Source organism: Ovis canadensis, chromosome 5 (assembly GCF_042477335.2).
Source record: "Ovis canadensis isolate MfBH-ARS-UI-01 breed Bighorn chromosome 5, ARS-UI_OviCan_v2, whole genome shotgun sequence".
NCBI lineage: Eukaryota > Metazoa > Chordata > Mammalia > Artiodactyla > Bovidae > Ovis > Ovis canadensis.
This window is the reverse complement of record NC_091249.1, coordinates 64,234,752-64,254,172: the sequence shown is the minus strand read 5'-3', so window position 1 is coordinate 64,254,172 and position 19,421 is coordinate 64,234,752. Positions and strand designations below refer to the sequence as shown.

Below are 19,421 nucleotides of genomic sequence, written 5' to 3'. Positions count from 1 at the left end.
AGTTATCTCTGGAATGGTTTCCATTTCAAAATTATACATTTCTAGAGTGTTCCAATATTTCTGCAGTAATCTCATTCACTTCTGTGGTTTAAAAAATTAAGTTTATTTTTATACATGTAAAAACACTTTAGAATAGAGGAATACTTATTCTGAAAAGAGGGACATTTTTCCCTTTTGCAAACTGAGAAGAGTTCCCTGACAACCCCCTGATTGTATAAAAGAGAATCTGTGAGGATAGAAGTTTCAAAATGAGAAGGGCTCCTAGACTTAGGTTCCTTTACTGGAGTAAAGAGTGAATGGGGCCTGGTCAGTCCCTCTGAGTTACCAGACTTTCCTAACCACAAAGCAAGCCTGCTTGTTCCCTGCCACTCTCCACCCCCAGCTCAGGAGGGTGACTGAGGTCTTGGCCAGCTGCCTTCCAGTCCTGCCCCAGCGTTCCAGGTTCCCAGCTGACTGAGCATCTGGCAGTTAAGCCAAAGGCCAGTAATTTCCTGACTTCCTGAGTAAATACCTGTGAACAGAGAGAAGGCATAGTGGGGTCAGAGCAAGTGCTCAGGGACACAAGTAAGACAACGAATGGAGCCACGCAGTAGTGACAGGGAGTAAGGGGAGCTCAGGAGATCTTCTTCTGGGCTAGCCCATGATTTGCTCTGTCTCCCTCTAGCCCCCAGAATTTTCCACTGCAGCTGGTGGGGACTCAGGCTCTTGGACTTGGGAAACCATGGAGAGGACAAACCCCAAAGAGTTCATTTTATCAAAGGGGAAAAATTCCAGGCTTTTGCACATGCTGCACCCTTTGCCTAGAACGTTTTCCCTCCATCTTATCCTGACTAGCTTCTGTTTGTTCTTCAGATTTCAAATTATGGACCACTTCCTCTTGGAAGCCCTACCCAACTCTCACCACTTCACCACCCTCCTTGGAGGCCTCTCTGCTGCCACAGCCTCTCCTTCCCTGAGCCAGCACTAGCCCACTCTAGCAGTTGCCAGTGTGTCTTTCCCACAGGAATTTTAACTTTCTGAGGTCAGGAACTGTGACTATTATACCACTAGGACCTGGACACTCCAGAAGTGCTAAGAAAATATTTTGAGAAATAGATGAATAAAATAAAAGAATGGCACAAAGGGCAAGTGACAAAGAACCCCCCTCCCCCGCCACCACTTGTTTGTAGTGTGGTTCTTGGCAGCCTCTGGAAGGAGCCTCCAAGGCTCAGCAAGCAAGCAAGCTGCTGGGAGCTTTATCCTCTTTCTCTCCTCCTATTCCTTTCCATTCTTTTATCTTCGAACCCTTCCCTCCTCCAGTTCCCATCCCTGCCAGGTTGGTGTGAGCTTGAGCTCCCTCTACTGGCTAGACTTCAGTGCCACAGGGAGCCATGCCCGGGTACCCTCTCTTGTTTCCAACTTTCCTCTGGAGAGATTCTTCTACCCACTCCCCGACTCTGGGGTTCATGAAGGACTGGAGCATGTAGAGGAAACTGCCATTCAGCACACAGTCGAGCTTTCCACCACCGGAGCCCCCACCGCCCCACCCTCGACACTGAGGGCATTTCCCTCACACCCTTACCTCAGTTTCCTGGGTCTCAACTCCATACTCCTACTCCAGCTAATTCACAGAGATGTTGATTTCCGGAGCCTTTGGCTGATACATCAGCTCTGACTGTGGAACAGAGATCTCAAGATGAGTTGGGAATAAAAAGACAAAAGACAGAGAGAGAGCAGACAGAAAAGGACCCAGACAGGGAAAGGATATAAACCCACCTTAAGACAAAGATCCTGGGTAAGACAGTCCACTTAAGGGTGTTGTCCCTGACCATTTCCAACCCTCATACAGCCCTGGACTCTTATGAAGAAAAATTTCCCTCGCTCCTTCAGTGTGCCTATGTTAATACAGAACTAGGAGGAGTCACTGTGTTGATCAAATCTTCAGAATTAATAGAGATATTATACTTCAGTTACAACTCCTGGAGATGACTTCTCTCCCCTACCCCTCCCCTGTTCTCCAGGAGCGCACATCTTCACTGTCACTTCCACTGAACGAGCACTCTGGCTCCACGCCGCTTTCAGGGATGCTTCTCTCCTTCTCCGGCATCAGCTCATCCAGCCAGAGGAGTTCCTGTGGTGAGAAGACCCACTCCAGTGCCTTTCGGACCCCCACCAGGCCCAGCAACTGCAGGGATAGAAACAAAGCCACGGGCTGTCAGCAATAGCGGCAGGAACGTTAACAACAGCCACATTTATCGAGCACTTTCCATGTGCAAAGCATTGTGTATAGTTTCAGTAAATGCTAATACATTCATATGAGGTGGACATGATAATTATTTCCATTGTACAGAGGAGGAAACTGAGACCCTGGGAGCTTACTAACTTCTCAGAAGTCACAGAACTGAGATGCAGTAACCAGACTGGTTCCAAAGCAAAGCCCATGACTCTTAACTTCCTCAGTGGATAAGAACAAAGCCAGAAGCTTACAGTATCACCTAACTGGGTAAAAGAGTGCCAGCCTTGCCTCTCCCAGGTCCTCAGTCTCCTTCTGGGCCTTCTATCCCTACCTGAGGTTGATGAGCCCAAAGAGGTTGGGAAAAGAATTAAACCAGATATCTCAGGTCTAGAGCCTCACAGTCATCCCTTGGCCATCTTTCCTTGTCCTGAGATTCCCAACCAGGCAGAGCCAGGACAAGTGACAGAGGAGAGATTCTTCCTCTTGTGAGGCCGTGACCAACCCCCAGGCTCAGAGAGCCACCAGGACACCACCCAACCCTGCCACAGGTCACCATGATGGGGAAGATGATAGCTGCAGGGGTAGACTTGATTATCCAAAGCAGACCCAGGCAGGCAAGCTGGATGGCTGTGAACAGGTGGACCCTGCTCAGGGGCACATGCCGCAAGAACAGAAGGTCTGGCTGGTGCTTCGCTGGTATCAATAATAGCTGCACCCTCTTCGTGAACTGGGGGGACAAGGAGAGGAAGAAAACAGGGTACTCAGGTAGTCTGGAAGGTGTCACTGTTAGCTATCCAAGCCTAGCTTGGAGGTCACAAGGCTCCCTTGGTCCCCTCTCCATCCAGAGTGTGGCAGCAGAGGCTCTGTGCCCAGGAGAGGCAGGAAAAGAGGAGAGGAGGAGAACTAGCAAATGGAGGCAGGAAGTAATGGGCTCACCTGGATGCTGCTAATCGCTGTCACCCCCATGTACAGGAAGATGCCATAGAGGAGAGGCATTGGGATGAACTGGTAGAGAGAATTGGAGAGCTGGCGAAGCAGTTCACCTCTGCTAGCTGCCCAGATAACCCCATTTAGGCCCCAAGCCCAGCCTCCAGCCTCCAAGATCTAAACATACCCACTTTGCATGCCTGATTTCATTGAATCGTCACATCAGTCAGATGAGGTAAATTCTATAATTGTCTCCATTTTACAGATGGAGAAGATGTATTTCAGAGAGGCTAAGTAACTTGCCCATTACCTCTCCACTCTTCTCTCTCACATTCCTCTCTGTTCTCTCTGTTCCTGTTGTACTGGCCCCCTTTCCTTTCCTCAATATGCCCAAGTTTACTTCTACCCCTTTGCAAGGCCTTTTGCTTTGCTAGTCCCTCCACCTAAATGCTCTTCCCTGACCTCCCTCTCATTACTCCTGTTGTGACACCCCAGAAAGGCCTTGCCTGCCCAGCACCATTAAGGTGCTCCTGATCACCCCACCCTCTTTTATTTTCACAGAAGTTATCACTATCTGAAATTATCCTATTTTATTGTTTTAATTGTTTTTATCTGTCTCCTCTCACCAGAATGCAAGATGTGGATGACCTCTTTTGATCACCACTATATCCCCAGTCCCTGGAACAGTGCTTGGCATATGGCTTATGCTCGGTAAATAGCTGCTGAACAGGAGTCACCTAGTTTAGTCAGCGGCCGATCCAGTCCATCTGGCTCTTTGAACTACTCTCCTCTCACCCAGCTTCCATGACCTTTCCCTCCCCTAACCTCCTGTCGTCCTGCCAGTGACTCTTGTGTGCAGTTCTCCACACCCTCCTTGACTGCTCTGCTGTACTGGCTTGCTGAACCTTTCTGCTGTTACTTGTTACATAATTTTTATTCATGTGTATGAGTTGCTGACAGGGGCTTGGTTCCATATTCTTTTTCAGTATCCTTCCCCTTCCCATCTCCTTCTCCCAGGTGCCTCTCAGAGCCTTGCACTCAGCAGGTATTCTGTAAACATCTGGTGAGGGAGATGTGAAGGATTTTTGCCTCAAAAGTTTTCCTGGATTGTGATGATCATGTTCTTAGTTCAAACCTCATTGAATGTGGAGTAAGAGTAGCTAGTGCTTGGCCCCCGGGGATGATGGCATGTCTCTACTCGGCTCCACTGGGTAGAAAGCCAATTGGGTCAGAGTTCAGGTTCTCAGATAGATCTGAGAAACCAGCTCTCTTGGCGGTCTCTTGTAAGTGCCTTAACCTCTTTAACTTTCAGTTTCCTCACTTTAAAAGTGCATATGCTTCTCATGGGTAATGTCAGGATTAAATGAGACTATGGGTGAAGAAAACTTAACACAGTGCCCAGTACGTAGTAATGTTCGGTCAATGTCAGTTCTTGCTATATTTATTATTTTTACTGCCCTGCCCCTGATGCTGGTTTGTCTAAGGTACCTTGAGTATAGGTGCCAGGAAGATGGAGATTCCTGTGAGGATGAATACTGCCAGGCCTGTCAGCCTCTGCTCTCTGTGGGGAAAGGAGGAGTTAGCTCTGGGGGAGCCCCTGGGGTGCCAGGTTGGGGGCCCTGGCAGGAGGGAAGTAGAGGGATCCCCTGATAGTTCCCTGGAAGGGAGGGGACCTGAGCTTGGTGTGAAAAATTGGTGGAGAAGAAAGGACAGGTTACCTCCATACGAGGGTCCCAGCAGCTCAAGTTCAAAGTTGCTCTTTGTTTTTATTTTGATGGAAAATTAAGCAATCTTATACCACCATAAAAACGTTTACTTCATAATGTACAAAGTTGATTTCCCATACTTTCAACAATTAGATTGCATTTCCAATTAAATTGTTTTTGTGATGTTACTCTATAAGATCAACGAGGTGCTTCTACACTGAGTGGGATTTTTAGGTGGCACTTCATCCTTGCTCAGCCTTCACACTCACCTCCATGATGCTCCCCTGGAGGCCCCTCCCAGTCCCACGGCTGAAGGAGTCCAGCACCCACCCGTTCACCCCACTGCATGCTCATGGGGCAGTGAGAGAGCCCTCTGGAGTCACCAGCTTAGAATTTAAGTTGCCCAAATAACTCTGCCCTGTACCCAGTACCCGACCTTGCTGCCCACGTCTCATTCCAGTCTCCTGAATACTGGCCTTACCTGATGCCCAGGAAGCTGGGAGCCTCCCCTGGGGCACAGGCTCTGCTCTCTCTCCGAAGACTGTCCATGTGGGCCAGGGAGATGACAGTGGCTGAGACATACCAGGGCAGCCCGAGCGCTGATGTGAGGGGCATGAGCACAGCCACACAGAAGAGGTCCAGGTGGAAGCCAGCTCCCTTCTGCAGGTAGTGTGGAGCAGTAAGGATGAAGCTAGCCCAGATCTGGGCCCTCTGTCCTCTGGGGTGGGAAAGGGGGAACCCAGACCCCACCCTGGAGCTCCTGTCAGTTGGGCTAGGTACCTGGGGTCTGACCCTGCAGGTCTTACCCTCAGTCTGTATTCAGCACGGTTGAGGATGACCCCTGTGATCTGCTGGTCCATGAAAATGAGGATAGACAATAGCAGAGCAGGCAGGGCAGCTGCCACACTCAGCCACCAGGGGTTGGCTCCAAAAGGTGACACCAGCCAGCCACGTCCAGGGAGTGTGGGCTGGGGAAGAGGAGTCCATGGAGAAGTTGGAGAGGCTATCTTAAGAATACCTCATCTACACACTCCAGCCATGGCATTCTTCCACAGTGCCCCCTCCCCACCGGCTCTAAGACACTGGATACTAGGTGGGAGCACTCTGTGTGTGTACAGATGGTTCAGTGCATCCCAGGACTAGGATGGCAAACGGCAGGACGGGGACCAGCCTGGGGGTTGGGCTGGAACCAGGGGCTCTGGACTTTGACTCTTAGGGTCCTGGAGGAGGTAGTGGATGAAGCCCACCCACATTTCTTGATGTACAGAGTACTTCTCCCTAAGCAACCACCCTCCTCCCCAACCAAGGGCTGGGCAACTCAGGTTCAGACCTGCCTCGATCTGGGGCTGGGGCAGGGGTAGGGCTGGGTGTGTCTGCGTCTGCTCTGATTACAAGGCGTCTGTGTCTGTGTCTGTGGGAGGGGCCTCAGTTGCTATCTTGGGTTCTGAGCCCCTAAGGCTGCCTTGGAGCCTTGGAGCCACCCTGCTTTCTTGTCCTGAGGGAAGCTGGAAGGGAGGTCTCCAAATGCACAAAGTTTAGGTACTAAGTGAGCACTGAGCCTTGTTCTGTGCACTGTCATGCCCTGGGCAGGGAGCTCTAGCTTGACCTCATCAGAGCAGGCAATTGGTGCAAAGTAGAGAGTGGGGAGTAGTGAGTAGGGCCATGCCAAGGGTAGGGAGAACAGAGAACAACAATAACCAGCATTAATTGAGGTGTTGGTATGAACCAGTCCCAGTAATGTGACAGTGCTTTGGACTATGATCTTCTGTGAACCTCAAAACAACCTATGAGGCAGAAACTATTGTTATTTATTATTTCCATTTTATAGATGAAGAAATTGAGGCTCAGAATGTGGGTTAACTTCCCTAAGACACACAGCTAGGAAGTGACAGAAATGGGACTCAGACCCAGGGCTGGCTGACCAGAACCCACTCTTTTAACCTCTTACCTGCAACAGTAGCTACCTATCCTAGGCTTACTATGTGTCTGGCACACAGTGTGCCCTCACAACAATTCTGTAAGACCATTATTGTACTATTTCTATCTTATGAATGAGGAAACGGAAGGCTAGAGAAGTGTGGTATCTACTCATCTTCCTCCTCTAGGGTCCTGTCTGCTGACCCTGCTTTGCCCTCTCCCCTCCACGTCCAGCTCTCACCTTGAACTCTCTGGGCACCATGAGCTTCGGTGTGGCTAAGCCAAGGAAGGCATCGAGGCCACAGCCTAGCAGGATGGCCAGGACCGAGGAGAAGTCACCCAGCATCTTGCGTACCTGGCCACCCAGCAGACACTCAGTGAGGTTCAGGCCACCACCCCCTCCTTCTGCCCCCTTTCCCATTTACAGACAGGGCCCAAGGCCAAGGGCCAGTTCTCTCCCACAGAAGTACAGGTGACACTCACCACGGAGGGGAAGAAGCGACTGGTCTTTATGTGCTTGAGGGCCATGGCAAAGAGGAAGGAAGTAAGGAAGAGGAGGATGGAGAAGAAGGCAACATCTGGGACTGTATGACAGCTGGGCCCACGAGGATGGCCTCCCCGCTGAGCACACTCAGGTGGGGGCAGCAAGGATGCATTGACCAGGCCTAGGTCCTGTGTGGAGAGGTCATCCAGGATGGGATTATGGGCAGTGGGATAAAGGTCCACTGATGCCCGCTGAGACTGAGGACACCAGATAAGAGACCTCCAGCCACAGCAAATGGTCGGGCCTCAGTGACCTATGAAGGGTCAGAAGAGCCTGGAACCACTGACTTCTTTGACCTCCACCCTCTCTTTCTCAGGCCGTCCCAGGAACAGGCCCTCACCATGCTCAAGATGTCATCTCTGTCTTTAGGGTTTGTGCTTGTCCACTGAGACTCATTTCCTGGGAAGCAGAGAATTCAAGTGAGTTTTCTTCCCTCGGGAACCTTCTCCAGCCCTAATCAGAAGCCTAATTTCACAGGTCCAGCTGAACCAGAGAGTTCTTTGTTCTGACTCATCTGTCTGCTGACTCCAATCACTACCCAGTCTGTTCTCAGGACACTGCCTCTTGCCCTTATCCCTTCAAATTCCCTCCCTATCTGTATCCCTGGTGGCTGGCACAGGACCGGCCAAAAAGCAAGTGCCCAGTAAATGACTGAGCACACACATCTGTGTGTTTCCACCAGCGTCAGAATTATTTTTGTTCATGGCTGGTACAGAGTCTGGCACTCTTGAGAGGATACCTATTCCCCATCCTGGTGTTCCTGGCCATGTGGAGGGAAATGTGCTGGTGCAATAGTCCGAGCTCCTCTCCACCCAGTCACTCATATGGTCCAGGGGAAGAGCGGTGATTTATTTGGTTGGTGACTTTGGGAGAGGAAGCTGGGCATGCCTGGTCCTGCCCCTTCCTCTCCCTCTCTAGGGAGTAAGCACCCTGCATGCATTGAGCTCTGCTCCTCTAGGGCGAGACAGTCCCTGTCCAGGATGGCCGTGACTGGGTGGGTAAGTCGATCCAATTTTGGTTTCATCATTAGGAAGCCCATATACTCATAGATATAACCATGGTCTCCTCTTAGCACTGGCAGAAGTAAAAGATGAAATTGGGCCTGCTCTGTTGACTTATTTTTCATCTGACTCAGAACCAGAGAAAGGAAGTTTGCTGCTGGCTACTGGGTAGGTCCTCAGCATTTTGCTGAACTTAACTAAGGGGACAACCCTTCCTGCATCCTCCCTTATTTTGCCAAGCTCCCTATTTCCCTCAGGCTTCCCAGGTGGCTCAGTGGTAAAGAATCTGTCTGCCAATGCAGGAGATGTGAGTTTGATCCCTGGGTGGGGAAGATACCCTGGTGAAGGGAATGACAACCGCTCCAATATTCTTTCCTGGGAAATCCCATGGACAGAGGAGCCTGGCAGGCTATAGTCCATGGGGTTGCAAAAAGAGTTGAACATAATTTAGTGACCAAACAACAATTCCCCTCACCCACCTCCTGGATCTGGGTACTGGCAGAGACAGCCATAGGTGGGAGAGCCAGGTCTCTGGATGGGATAGGCACGGGTCAAGGTCAGCATTTTTCCAACAGCATCATAGATGAAGATGAGACTGATGAGAGCACAGAAGCCTTCCTCGGTGAAGCGGGTAAAGTAGCGCACCAACACGCTGGCCTCAGTGGCCACCAGCACCAGGCAAAAGATGGCCACCCAGATGCCAACCCACAGGCGGAAGGGCAGGTAATCCAGGCTGTGATCTCTGGGGGCGGTGAGAGACAGCAGGGTTTGCCTGGGCCCACTCTTACTCCCAGCCTCACCCAGGTCAGGTCCCTCTGGAGCCAGTTTCTACCCTGCCCTACTGACCCAGCTGAGACCAGGCTGAGGGTGTGCTAAGTGAGGTCAGGGAAGGTGGGGAGTTCTACCTGCTGAAGGAGAAGAGCAGACGTTCAAAGACCAGCACTGGCCCAGTGCTGCTAAGAATGGTGAGGGGCTGGCCAGCCGTCAGGCAGAAGGCAGCTCCAGTCACTGCCGTGCCCAGGAAGCTTTCCAGCACCCCCTAGAAGCCAACAATGGCCCCTGTCAGCACAGGTACCCAAGTTCCCTGGGAGCCTCCTCAGCCCACCCACAGACACTAGAGGAGGGCATAGGACATGGCTGGTGGAACACAGAAGATAGGCCTGCTTCCCACCCACCCACCTGCGCACCGTCGGTGGCTTCTCCCAGCAGACCCCCAAAAGTGATGGCGTTAGTGATGGTGGCCAGGTAAATGTAGAGCACGGCCGAGAAGCACTGGGGGTGCAGGGCGTCCAAGAAGTCGCTGGGGTACCACGAGGCCTTCCGCCGCACGTCCTGGACTAGGCCCCCGAACAGCCTCCCGCCCGTGGGTTGTCAGTGATCCAGGCTTCAGCATCCCAAGTCCCTGGGGCCAGGTGAGCCTCCCCCCTCCCGCCCCCCACAGTGAGTGCACACCTCGGGCCCATGATACCCCACTGCCCCCCCAACCCAAGGTACCCTGGCTCCCACCTCAGCACGCCTCACCTGCCTGTCCGCCGCAACTCCGGGTTGGCCGCGCGCTGCCTGCGGCCGTGCCTGTCCTCAGCTGGGGTCCTTCTCCGGAGAGAGGGCCCCTTGGCCACCCGCAGTTGCGAGGGGAGCCTGAGGACCAGGGGAACCCGAGTTGGCTAAGGCTCTGCGACCAGACCGCGACTCGGCGCCGGAGTTCTCGGCGGGCCGCCCCCTGGCGGCGGGTTGTGTGTCTGCGGGCTGGGGGTGCGGCAACTCCGCAAGGGCCAGGTCGCCTTCTAATAGTGAAAGACAGGGTCCAGCAGAACGCAGGTCTGCCCCTTTCCTCTCGCCCCCCACCCCCACTGCCCTTCCTCAACACTGGAAGGATCTCTATGGCATGATGACCCCTCAGATACCTTTTGTGCTCAGAGGGCAGGCGTTTAGGTGGGGGAATCCGAGCTGTCGGGTCCCATCGACCTGGAGGGAGCACTGTCACTTCCTCTAGGAAAGCATCCAGGGCTGCCAGAAGGTCATGAAGGCTGCTGGCCCGCCGAACTCTCCACTGAAATTGCTGGGGATAGGGGCACAGAGAGGCACTAAATACAGATCTGTTCTCACATGCATTTTCACAGTTTCAAAACTAGACACAGGTCACATAGGCAGATGAGTCATTCAAGCATTCATTCAGGCATGCATGCATTCAGGGAGTATCTGTGGGTGCCTACTGTGTGCCAGCTCTGTGCTAAGTAAGGGGGGCTGTGGTGGTAGCCAAGGCAACGTCAATCCTCCTGCTCACAGTCAGGAAGCCACACTGCTTCACTGTCGTACACCTAGAGAGTACACACACACACTCACTTGACACAAGCCTATGTGCATGCACACAGACACACATGCCTGTCCAGCTCACCAGGTCACTGAGGAGGATGGCCATTGCTCGGCCCATCTCATGGTAGCCCCTGCCCAGTGTAGGGGGACCGAGGAGGAGGCAGAAAAACCTGAGGAAAGAACCAGGTCCTGGAGAGAATCAGAGGCTGCTATCTCACAGGGCAGCCCTAGCCTCTGACCTCATTACTACTCTCCATATACATGCTCACACCTTCTTTGCAGCTCTAACCCCTACCCCTCCCTAAGCACCAACCCCCACACACCCTAGAGAACTGGGCCCAAAGACCTCCTAATACCCTCCTGGGTAAAAGCCTTTTCTGGATTCCAGGATCCCTGACCCCCAACTCAGCCACCTCACCTGCTGGGGAGGGGCACCTCAATAAGGGGCCCCAGCACCACTGGATCCTGCAGTCGCACAAAGACCCCCAGTGGCTGTTCCAGGAAGCCCAGCTGTCCTGCCAGCACAGCTCCTGCTTCAGCCCCTGCAGGGAACTTCTGTCTTCGAGGGTTCTGATGCTGGGTGGGGGTTCAAGGAGACACAGAGGATGAAAGGTTATTCAGGGGAGAGGATGTAGGCAGGATCTCGACTGATGAGGAGCCCAGTGGAGGGTGGCTCCCCTGACCTTTCTCCCAGCCCTGCCCTTGGAAGGGCCACAAACCTGTTCCTTCAGGGGGGCTTCCTCCTCCTGAGAAGCCTCTCTCGAATGGGCAGATCCTACAAAACAGGACTATGTGGTGATTAAGAGCACAGGCTTTTGGGACTTCCCTAGTGGTCCAGTGGTTAAGAATCCACCTGTAAGTGCAGGGAATATGGGTTCAGTCCCTGGTCTGGGAAGACCGCACATGCCACAGAGCAACTAAGCCCAACTAGAGAGCAGCCCCTACTTGCTTAAAGCCTTTGCTCATCAAGGAAGACGCAGCACAGCCAAATAATAATAATAAATAAAACCTATATCATAATCACTGCAGATGGTGACTGCAGCCATGAAATTAAAAGACGCTTACTCCTTGGAAGAAAAGTTATGACCACCCTAGACAGCATATTAAAAAGCAGAGATATTACTTTGCCAACAAAGGTCGGTCTCGTCAAGGCTATGGTTTTTCCAGTAGTCATGTATGGATGTGAGAGTTGGACTATAAAGAAAGCTGAGCACCAAAGAGTTGATGCTTTGAACTGCGGTTTTGGAAAAGACTCTTGAGAGTCCATTGGACTGCAAGGAGATCCAACCAGTCCATCCTAAAGGAGATCAGTCTTGAGTGTTCATTGGAAGGACTGATGTTGAAGCTGAGACTCTAATACTCTGGCCACCTGATAAGAAGAGCTGACTCATTTGAAAAGACCCTGATGCTGGGAAAGATTGAAGGAAGGAGGAGAAGGGGGCGACAGAGGATGAGATGGTTGGATGGCATCACCAACTCGATGGAGATGAGTTTGAGTAACCTCCGGGAGTTGGTGATAGACAGGGAGGCCTGGTGTGCTGCAGTCCATGGGGTTCCAAAGAGTCGGACACGACTGAGCAACTGAACTGAACTGAATATGTATATATTATATTATAAAAAACCACAGGCCTTGGGGGTGGATCCACAGGCCTTGGGGGTGGATCCACCAGGTGGATTCTCTGACCAGGTTTGCATTGTTGTGGAAACCAGAGCACACCTTCCCCCCGCTACTCCTCAGTTTTCCCATCACTAAAATGAGGATAATTATGGTATTACTTCCCAGTGTTGTTGTGAAGACAAGATGATCTGCTGTGTGTGAAGCTCACCACGATGCCCGCCAAGAACATCTCCTCACGGGGCTCTGGCCCTTGTGCTTCTTCCATTCCTCTCCCCTCACTGCCCCTGCTGCTTCTCACCCTTGAGTCCCGAGTTGAGGTCTGAGCCATGCTAGGCCACTGCTGGTCCAGGAAGGTGAGGGGAGACCTGGGGTCCTCCCACCCCAGGGATTTTGGTCTTGGGCCCAGGGAGGGCCTCTTACCCCAGCAGGGGCTGGTGCATGGGGTCTGGATGAGGTGCTGCGGTCTCTGCAACAGCAAGGCCTTCAGCTTCCCTCTCAGCTCTGGGCTCAGCGACTCCACTCTGATCACTTGCTCTGGAGAACAGAGGTGGGGCTCCCACCCTTACCTGAGAGCTCCCTTCCCCTGAATTCTTCCCCTTTCCCCTCTGCCCAGGCTCCTTTTCCTTCCAAGAGTCTTGGGGAAAACAAGTCCAACCAACGGACTTGCTCTTCCCCTCTGCATTTCCATCTCTCCCTTGTGATACAGGGGTGGATAATTCTCAAGAGTTGCAGGGGGGGGGGGGGAGCCTCTGGAAAATTCTAAGACTTCATGGGGAAAATCTTAGAGAAATCATGAGGATGCCCAGGCCCTCCCAGCAAAGGGTCCCAGGGCACCTGCAAGCTCCTGGAGGCTCAGAGCTGGACAGTCCAGCAGGACAAGGCCCTTGGCCAACAAGCTGCGGAGCTTCTGGAGGCTGGGCAGTGCCACAGTGGGCACGTGGGGGGCGCTCCACCGGCCTGCACCCACTTCCAACTTTTCCTCAAACAGCACCCACCTGGTGAGAGGGGCAGTCAGTGTTACTGGGGGCATCTCTCCCAGGTCCAAGAGTGAAGATGCAGGAGAGCCAGGGAAGGTGAGACAAGGGTGAAGTTGTGGGCCCAGTGGTTCAGAGCCCCTCCCCGGGGAAGTCACCCCCTCGTCTTGGATCTTGGGGAACTCAAAACCAGACTGCAGAAAAGGCTGAGCACCATAGAGCGTGAGGGTCTGAAATGGGGAACACAGAAAGAAACTCGTGACTGGGGGTGATAATACCAACCCCACACACAGGAAGAGCTGGGGGTCATGGAGGAGGTCCCAATGGGGGAAGGGGAAGGACCCTGTAAAACTGTCCTGGATCCCACTCACCTGCCTGTCTCTTTCCACTCGGGCACGTGGGGCCAGCCCAGCAGCTCATTCAGCTGAATGAAGAGCGGAGGGTCCTTGGGTACCTCCAGTTCCCTGCTGTCTATGTCTAAGGGGCCATCAGGGCTGAGGCCGGAGCCAGGGCCACTGTCCAGCTCTCCTGTGGGCACATTTTCACTAGCACTGGAGAGGTCAGACTCCTCTTGGCCTGGCAGCTTCATCTCAGTGAAGCTTCTACAAACTCTCAGGAACTGGTGTGGTCCTAGGTTCTGAGGCCAGGAGCCCTCTGGCTGGCTGCATTTATAATGCACCCCCTCCCCCACTCCGACCTCTCCCCACCCCTGCCACACAACACAAACAGAGCCAGACCTGCTGACTCCAGAGCCAGCTGGTCACCTCCCCTGTGGTTGTTTTCCCCACTAGGCTAGCCTGAGTGTGAGGCCAACCTGATCTTTTCCAGGATCTCCAGAAATGCCCAACCTGGGGCAAAAGTGTTATGCGTGTTTCCTGTGGGATCAGGTCTGACCCCACTGTATTTTGTGTAAATTAATGGGAGTATGTCACTGGCTTGGGTCTGAGGACTGACCCCCAGATTATACCAGCCCATACTCTGTATCAAATACAAACACCAAATACAGTGGACTGTTTTGGGTGTCACCAACACACCCTGAGGGTACCCATTTGGAGAAACAGAGGCCCTACTAAATAACTGGGTCTGTAGAAGTTAGGCAGTCTAACAAAGAAGGAAGACAGCAAGCAGAGGCCCTGTCATTAAACGGGCTAACGATGGAAAGTGGAGGCAGTTCATGGAGAACATAGGCCCGCGTCTTGACTTCATTTGTCTAGCAACACCTAGAAACTTCCTAATTTAGCTGTGTGCCTGGGATTGGCCTCTCTAACTCAGCCCCCCAGTGAAGATGGAGGAGCCACCTAAGGTGTATGTGTGGAGGAGTTCCTGGAGCTAGATGAGCAAGGGAGAACATGGTCTGTTAGCAAGTCCTGTTGACTCAACCTTCAAAACAGACCCAGAATTCAACCACACCTCCCCACTTCCAACATGGCCTCCTTGTTCCAAGCTATAATCACGTCTCACCTGAATTATTTCAGCAGCTTTCTAATTTCTTGTGGAGATCTCTCTGCTTCCACTCTTCCATTCTCCACAAAGCAGCCAAGAGGACCTTATTATATTATTAGTAAGTGTAAGTGAAAGTCGCTCAGTCGTGTCCAACTCATTGCGACCCCATGGACTATACAGCCCATGGAATTCTCCAGGCCAGAATACTGGAGTGGGTAGCCTTTCCCTTCTCCCCAACCCAGGGATCGAACCCAGGTCTCCTGCATTGCAGGCAGGTTCTTTACCAGCTGAGCCACAAGAGGAGCCCTATTATATTATTTTAATAATCTTATTACTTATTTTTGGCGGTTCTGAGTCTTCGTTGCTTCGAGGGCTTTTTTCTAGTTGCATGAAGTGGGGCTGCTCTTCATTGCCAGGTGTGGATTTCTTACTGCAGTGGTTTCTCTGGTTGCAGAGCTCGGGCTCTAGAGCTTGAGCTCAATAGTTGGGAGCACGGGCTTAGTTGTTCCATGGCATGAGAGATCTTCCCAGAGTAGGGATCGAAACTGTGTCTCCTACATTGGCAGGCAGATTCTTTACCACTGAGCTACCAGGGAAGCCCTATTATTTTTATTTTTAATTTTTAAACTACATTTCCATTTCATTCAAACATAATGGTCCTTTTATTCTGCTGAAAATCCACACAATACATTCTCATTACTCTTAGTAGTATAATCAGACTCTGTCATGGCCTAAAGATCTGATCTATAGTCTGGCCCCAGCCCACCTCCCTGATGGGCTCTTACTGTTCTGTCCTTGCTCACTCCTTTCCAGCCACACTGGCCTCCCTCTGATATGTGAAGCCTGTTCCTGAGGGAGGGTCTGTGCAGCACTTCTCTCTGCAAGGAGGGTTTTTACCCCAGATCGTCACAGGACTGAATCCCTGTCACCTAAATCTCATTTCGGACATTACCTACTCATGGAATTCTTAGTTTCTTCATCACTTCTCTGTTTTATTTTCTCCCTGGCAATTGTCACTACTAGTAACTGCCTTGTTTATTTATTTATTTTTAATCGTTTATTGCCTACCCCTCCACACACACACACTGGAATGTACAGTCCACAAAGCAGGTATTTTATCTATCTTCTTCACCACTGCCCCTAGAACACCTAGTGGCACTCAATAAATACCTGTTCAATGAGCTCATAGAAAGGGAGGGGCTGGGGAAAGCGCTGCGCTTCTTATGAGACCACACGAGGGCGCTGCTCCCCGCGGACTGGATCGCTAGCGCCGCTCCCCTGGGCCAAGCGGCGGAGTTTGCTTCTTGCGCGGGCCCTTAGAGTGCACAGATGGAGGGGCGGCACGAAGGAGGTCTTTGAATCCTTTGCCTTGCCTTAGGGTGTAGCGGGGCGCAACAGGCCTGGGGCGAGAGACCCATCAGGCCCATCTGATGTGGGTCAATCAAACCCCTCACTAGATACCTGGGACCCACTTCCTCTCTGAGAAATGGGACTCAGGTCGGTCCTCCCCACCAACTCCAGGTCTGGACTTGTGGCAAATATGTCCAAGTTCACGGAGGTCCCAGGGCAGGAATTAGAGGGGCGAGTCACCATATTACCAGTTGGGAATGGGTGCTGAGTTTGAGGGGGGAAATTGGTTTCAGTCCAGGATGAATAGAAACTGGCCTAGGAACTGAAAGTTCAGGGAATCCCTGTGACCACTACTTCAAGAATGCGTCCTAACCCCAGGGGCCAGTGACTCAAGGGAGCCTGAGGGGGACAGGAGCTGGATTTAGCATGAATACCCCCTCACAAGCATGTCCTCCCTTCCCAACCCCACTCCAGCTGAAGTTCAGAGGGTCTGCCTTGCCCTCTCTGGCCCCAACTACTCTGGTTCCCCAGGCTGCCCATAGTAGAGGGCCCACCATGCCTCCATCCTCTCCAAACCCTTTTTCCTCTTAGGTCTCAAGTGCTCTGAGCTGCACAGGTTGATGAGGGAGTGAGTGAGGATCTATCTGTCTGTGGGCATCAGTGGTCTCCCAGACAGGGCCAGTGAAAGTGTGCTGTCTGAGAAATCAGTACTGGGCATGAGCCCTGAAAAATGCCCTGGCCCAGGATTCAAAGACTTGATTCTCCTCCTGGCTCAGTCACAGACTTGTCAGGTGTTCTTGAGCCAAGCTCTTCCGGCCTCTGAGCCCCTTTCCTTCTACCAAAACTGCAACAGTGTTTAAAGCAGACCTTTAGCAGTACATGGGGGAACCATGTCACCAGCTGGCTGCCTGGGTGTAAATTCCAGCTTGGTCACTGTCTAGCAAGTGGAGAAGAGATTTATCCTTGCAGAACCTGAGTTTTCCTATCAGCAGGAGGGGAATAATAAACGTGCCCACTTCACAGGCTTTTTTAAAGAAACAATGCATGTAAAATAGGCCTGGTAAATAGTAAACACAATAAAGGGAGGCTGTTATTATTAAAAACTATGAATATAGTCACTTCTAGAGTGGAGAGAAAAGAAAATGTATGCAGAAATGTCAATTGCCTCCAACCACTGTGCGTGGCACATTTTCTCATATTATCCTTAGGACAAGCTTTAAAAAAACTGTATTTTTATAAACTTTTCAATTTATTTTTCAAAAACTATTTATGTGAGTCTAATTAAGAAAAAGTTGCAAGAAAAAAAAGTAAGTCTCTGGCTGGTATCTATCATCCAGCTTCCCCCAGTGGTAACATCTCACATAACAACAGCACAACATCAAAACCAGGATGATGACATAAGTACAACACTGTTAACTAGACTGCAGGCCTTATTCAGGTTTCACTTGTTTTTATTGGCACTCGTGTGTCTGTGTGTTCGTGTGTATAGTTTTATGCAATTTTATCATAGGTATAGATTCACTTACACCCAACTGGACAAATTGCTCCTTAAGACTTGGTTTTCTCATCTATAAAATGGGAGTGAGAATGAAATGAAATAATGTATGTAAAGTGCTTGGAACAACACCTAAAATTGAGTAGCAAGTATTCAATAAATTTAAGTTTTTTTTCTTTTTTTTTCCAGAAAAAAAGCATGTTTTTTTAAAAAATTACTTACAATATATGAATAACTTATATTTGTTATGGAAAATATCTTCCCTGGTGGCACATAGGATAAACGTGGGAGATCCAAGTTCAGTCCCTGGGTCAGGAAGATCCCCTGGAAAAGGAAATGGCAACTCACTCCAATATTCTTGCCTGGAGGACTCGCATGGACAGAGGAGCCTGGCGGACTACAGTCCATGGGGTCACGAAGAGTTGGACGCAACTGAGCGACTTCACGTCACATTATAGAAAAAAACAGAAAATATTCTTAAGATTAAAACTAAAATAAATTTTCAAATGCCCATGCCTCCTAATTTTACTCACACCACAAATTTGAGGTGTATTTCATTATCCTTATTTTATTGTAAAGACACTGAGGCTCAGAAAGGAAAGCACTTTGCCATAGTCATTAAACTTATAAATGAGGAGCCATGATTGAATGCATACTCTTGCCTTCAGGAGCTGTGGGGCAGCAGACAGGCCTAAGAGTCATAGCAACCCAGAGCAGACTGGAATGAACAGCCACTGGTGGTTTCTGAACACTTGTTATGTTCCAGTCACTGCCTGAACACCTTGCAGGTTATCTCAGTGAGTCTTTGTAGTAGCCCTTTGAGATAGCTAATATTCTCATTTCTGGTGAGGAAGCAGATGAGGCTCAGAGAGGTACCTTGCTCAAGATCAAAGCTAGGATCTGATTGGCTCAGGGTTTAAAAAGCCGTCAGTTGCATGCCTCAACTTGAGCTTCAAATCCTCCTTGCTGAGGGATTCAGACAAGATGCAGAGTGCGTGTGGAGGGAGGGTCTCTCCAGCTGGAGTTCTGGGCTTCTCTCATCCTGGAGCTGGGGTGCCCTTCTCTGACCCCACCTTGACCCCAGATCACCAACATCCAGTCAAGACTTGGAGCTACCCTGACAGCTGGAGCCTGCTTCCACTTCTCACAATACCCAGGCTCCATCTGGAGTGGAAGAGCGAGAGCCTGTGAAGGGAAATCGTGTTAGTTGCTTTAGTCATGTCCGATTCTTTGCAACCCCATGGACTATAGCCTGCCAGGCTCCTCTGTCCGTGGGATTTTCCAGACAAGAATACTGGATTGGGTTGCCATTTCCTTCTCTAGGGGATCCTCCCAACCCAGAGATTGAACCCGGGTCTCCTGCATTGCAGGCAGATTCTTTACCTCTGAACCACTTGAAAGAAAGAAGCAGAGGCAAAAGAGCAAAACTGTCTGAGCCTAAATTGCTTTACCGGGTGCCTCTGACCCAAACTGCCAGGCTCAGGAAGTGTTGGAAAGGTAACTGCAGGTATGTGATTGTTGAGTTTCAGAGTAATTACTTGTGCTCCCCTTACTTCCAGAAAAAGTTTAGACAGCAAGAGACATAGAAACAAGTATTTAAAGAATGATTAAAGAGCCCCGTAATTAAATGAAATTGGAGAAGAAAGAAAGAATTGTCCTCAAAATGCTGAATAGGGGTAATTGCTGTAATTGAGCATCAAAGCTTAACTGTGAGCTTCCTGGCGGTGGATGCAAAAAAGGAACATATGAATTCTACACTTGCATTCTCTCATAAAAGGAAGTACTTCTACCAGATACCAGATGAGCCAAACTTCCTAACAATGAGCTACAAGATAATTTATTGTACTTCATTCAGGCACTGGCCAGGGGCCTTATATGTAGTAATATCTAGAACAGTGCTTTTACAAAGGATACAGAT

At 50.8% G+C, this 19,421-nt stretch overlaps 1 protein-coding gene across 11 annotated transcripts; it reads right to left on the bottom strand.

Moving 5' to 3' along the window:
• Positions 1-82: 82 nt before the first annotated feature.
• SLC4A9 (solute carrier family 4 member 9) lies at positions 83-13,860 on the bottom strand. 11 transcript variants are annotated; one of them, XR_011257011.1, is made up of 23 exons: positions 13,587-13,854; positions 13,076-13,236; positions 12,662-12,775; positions 11,343-11,398; positions 11,042-11,199; positions 10,706-10,793; positions 10,215-10,369; positions 9,832-9,948; positions 9,490-9,664; positions 9,216-9,349; positions 8,790-9,052; positions 7,650-7,708; positions 7,249-7,437; positions 7,007-7,120; positions 5,655-5,816; positions 5,330-5,508; positions 4,631-4,703; positions 3,152-3,220; positions 2,769-2,942; positions 1,983-2,164; positions 1,756-1,874; positions 1,562-1,654; positions 83-511 (listed from the first exon to the last, which is right to left on the bottom strand). XR_011257011.1 is itself a non-coding variant. In XM_069589835.1 (22 exons), the coding sequence occupies exons 1-21, from the start codon at positions 13,802-13,804 to the stop codon at positions 1,601-1,603; spliced, it is 2,868 nt and encodes a 955-aa protein (XP_069445936.1). In that variant the 5' UTR covers positions 13,805-13,854; the 3' UTR covers positions 83-511; positions 1,562-1,600. The 11 variants fall into 11 exon arrangements, 3 of the variants coding, with proteins under 3 accessions (XP_069445936.1, XP_069445937.1, XP_069445938.1); XR_011257015.1 differs by having other exon boundaries at positions 2,009-2,164; XR_011257013.1 differs by having other exon boundaries at positions 2,009-2,942.
• Between the last annotated feature and the right edge of the window lie 5,561 nt (positions 13,861-19,421).

What these genes read in the sequence shown, in the direction of transcription:
- SLC4A9 (XM_069589835.1), bottom strand. Translation starts at nt 13,804, where the DNA reads ATGAAGCTGCCAGGCCAAGAGGAGTCTGACCTCTCCAGTGCTAGTGAA. An exon ending in CCATCCTCCTCAGTGACCTG is followed by an intron (nt 10,370 to 10,705) that starts GTGAGCTGGACA and finishes CCCTATCCCCAG; the next exon opens with CAATTTCAGTGGAGAGTTCG. An exon ending in CCCAGCTTCCTGGGCATCAG is followed by an intron (nt 4,704 to 5,329) that starts GTAAGGCCAGTA and finishes CTTTCCCCACAG; the next exon opens with AGAGCAGAGGCTGACAGGCC.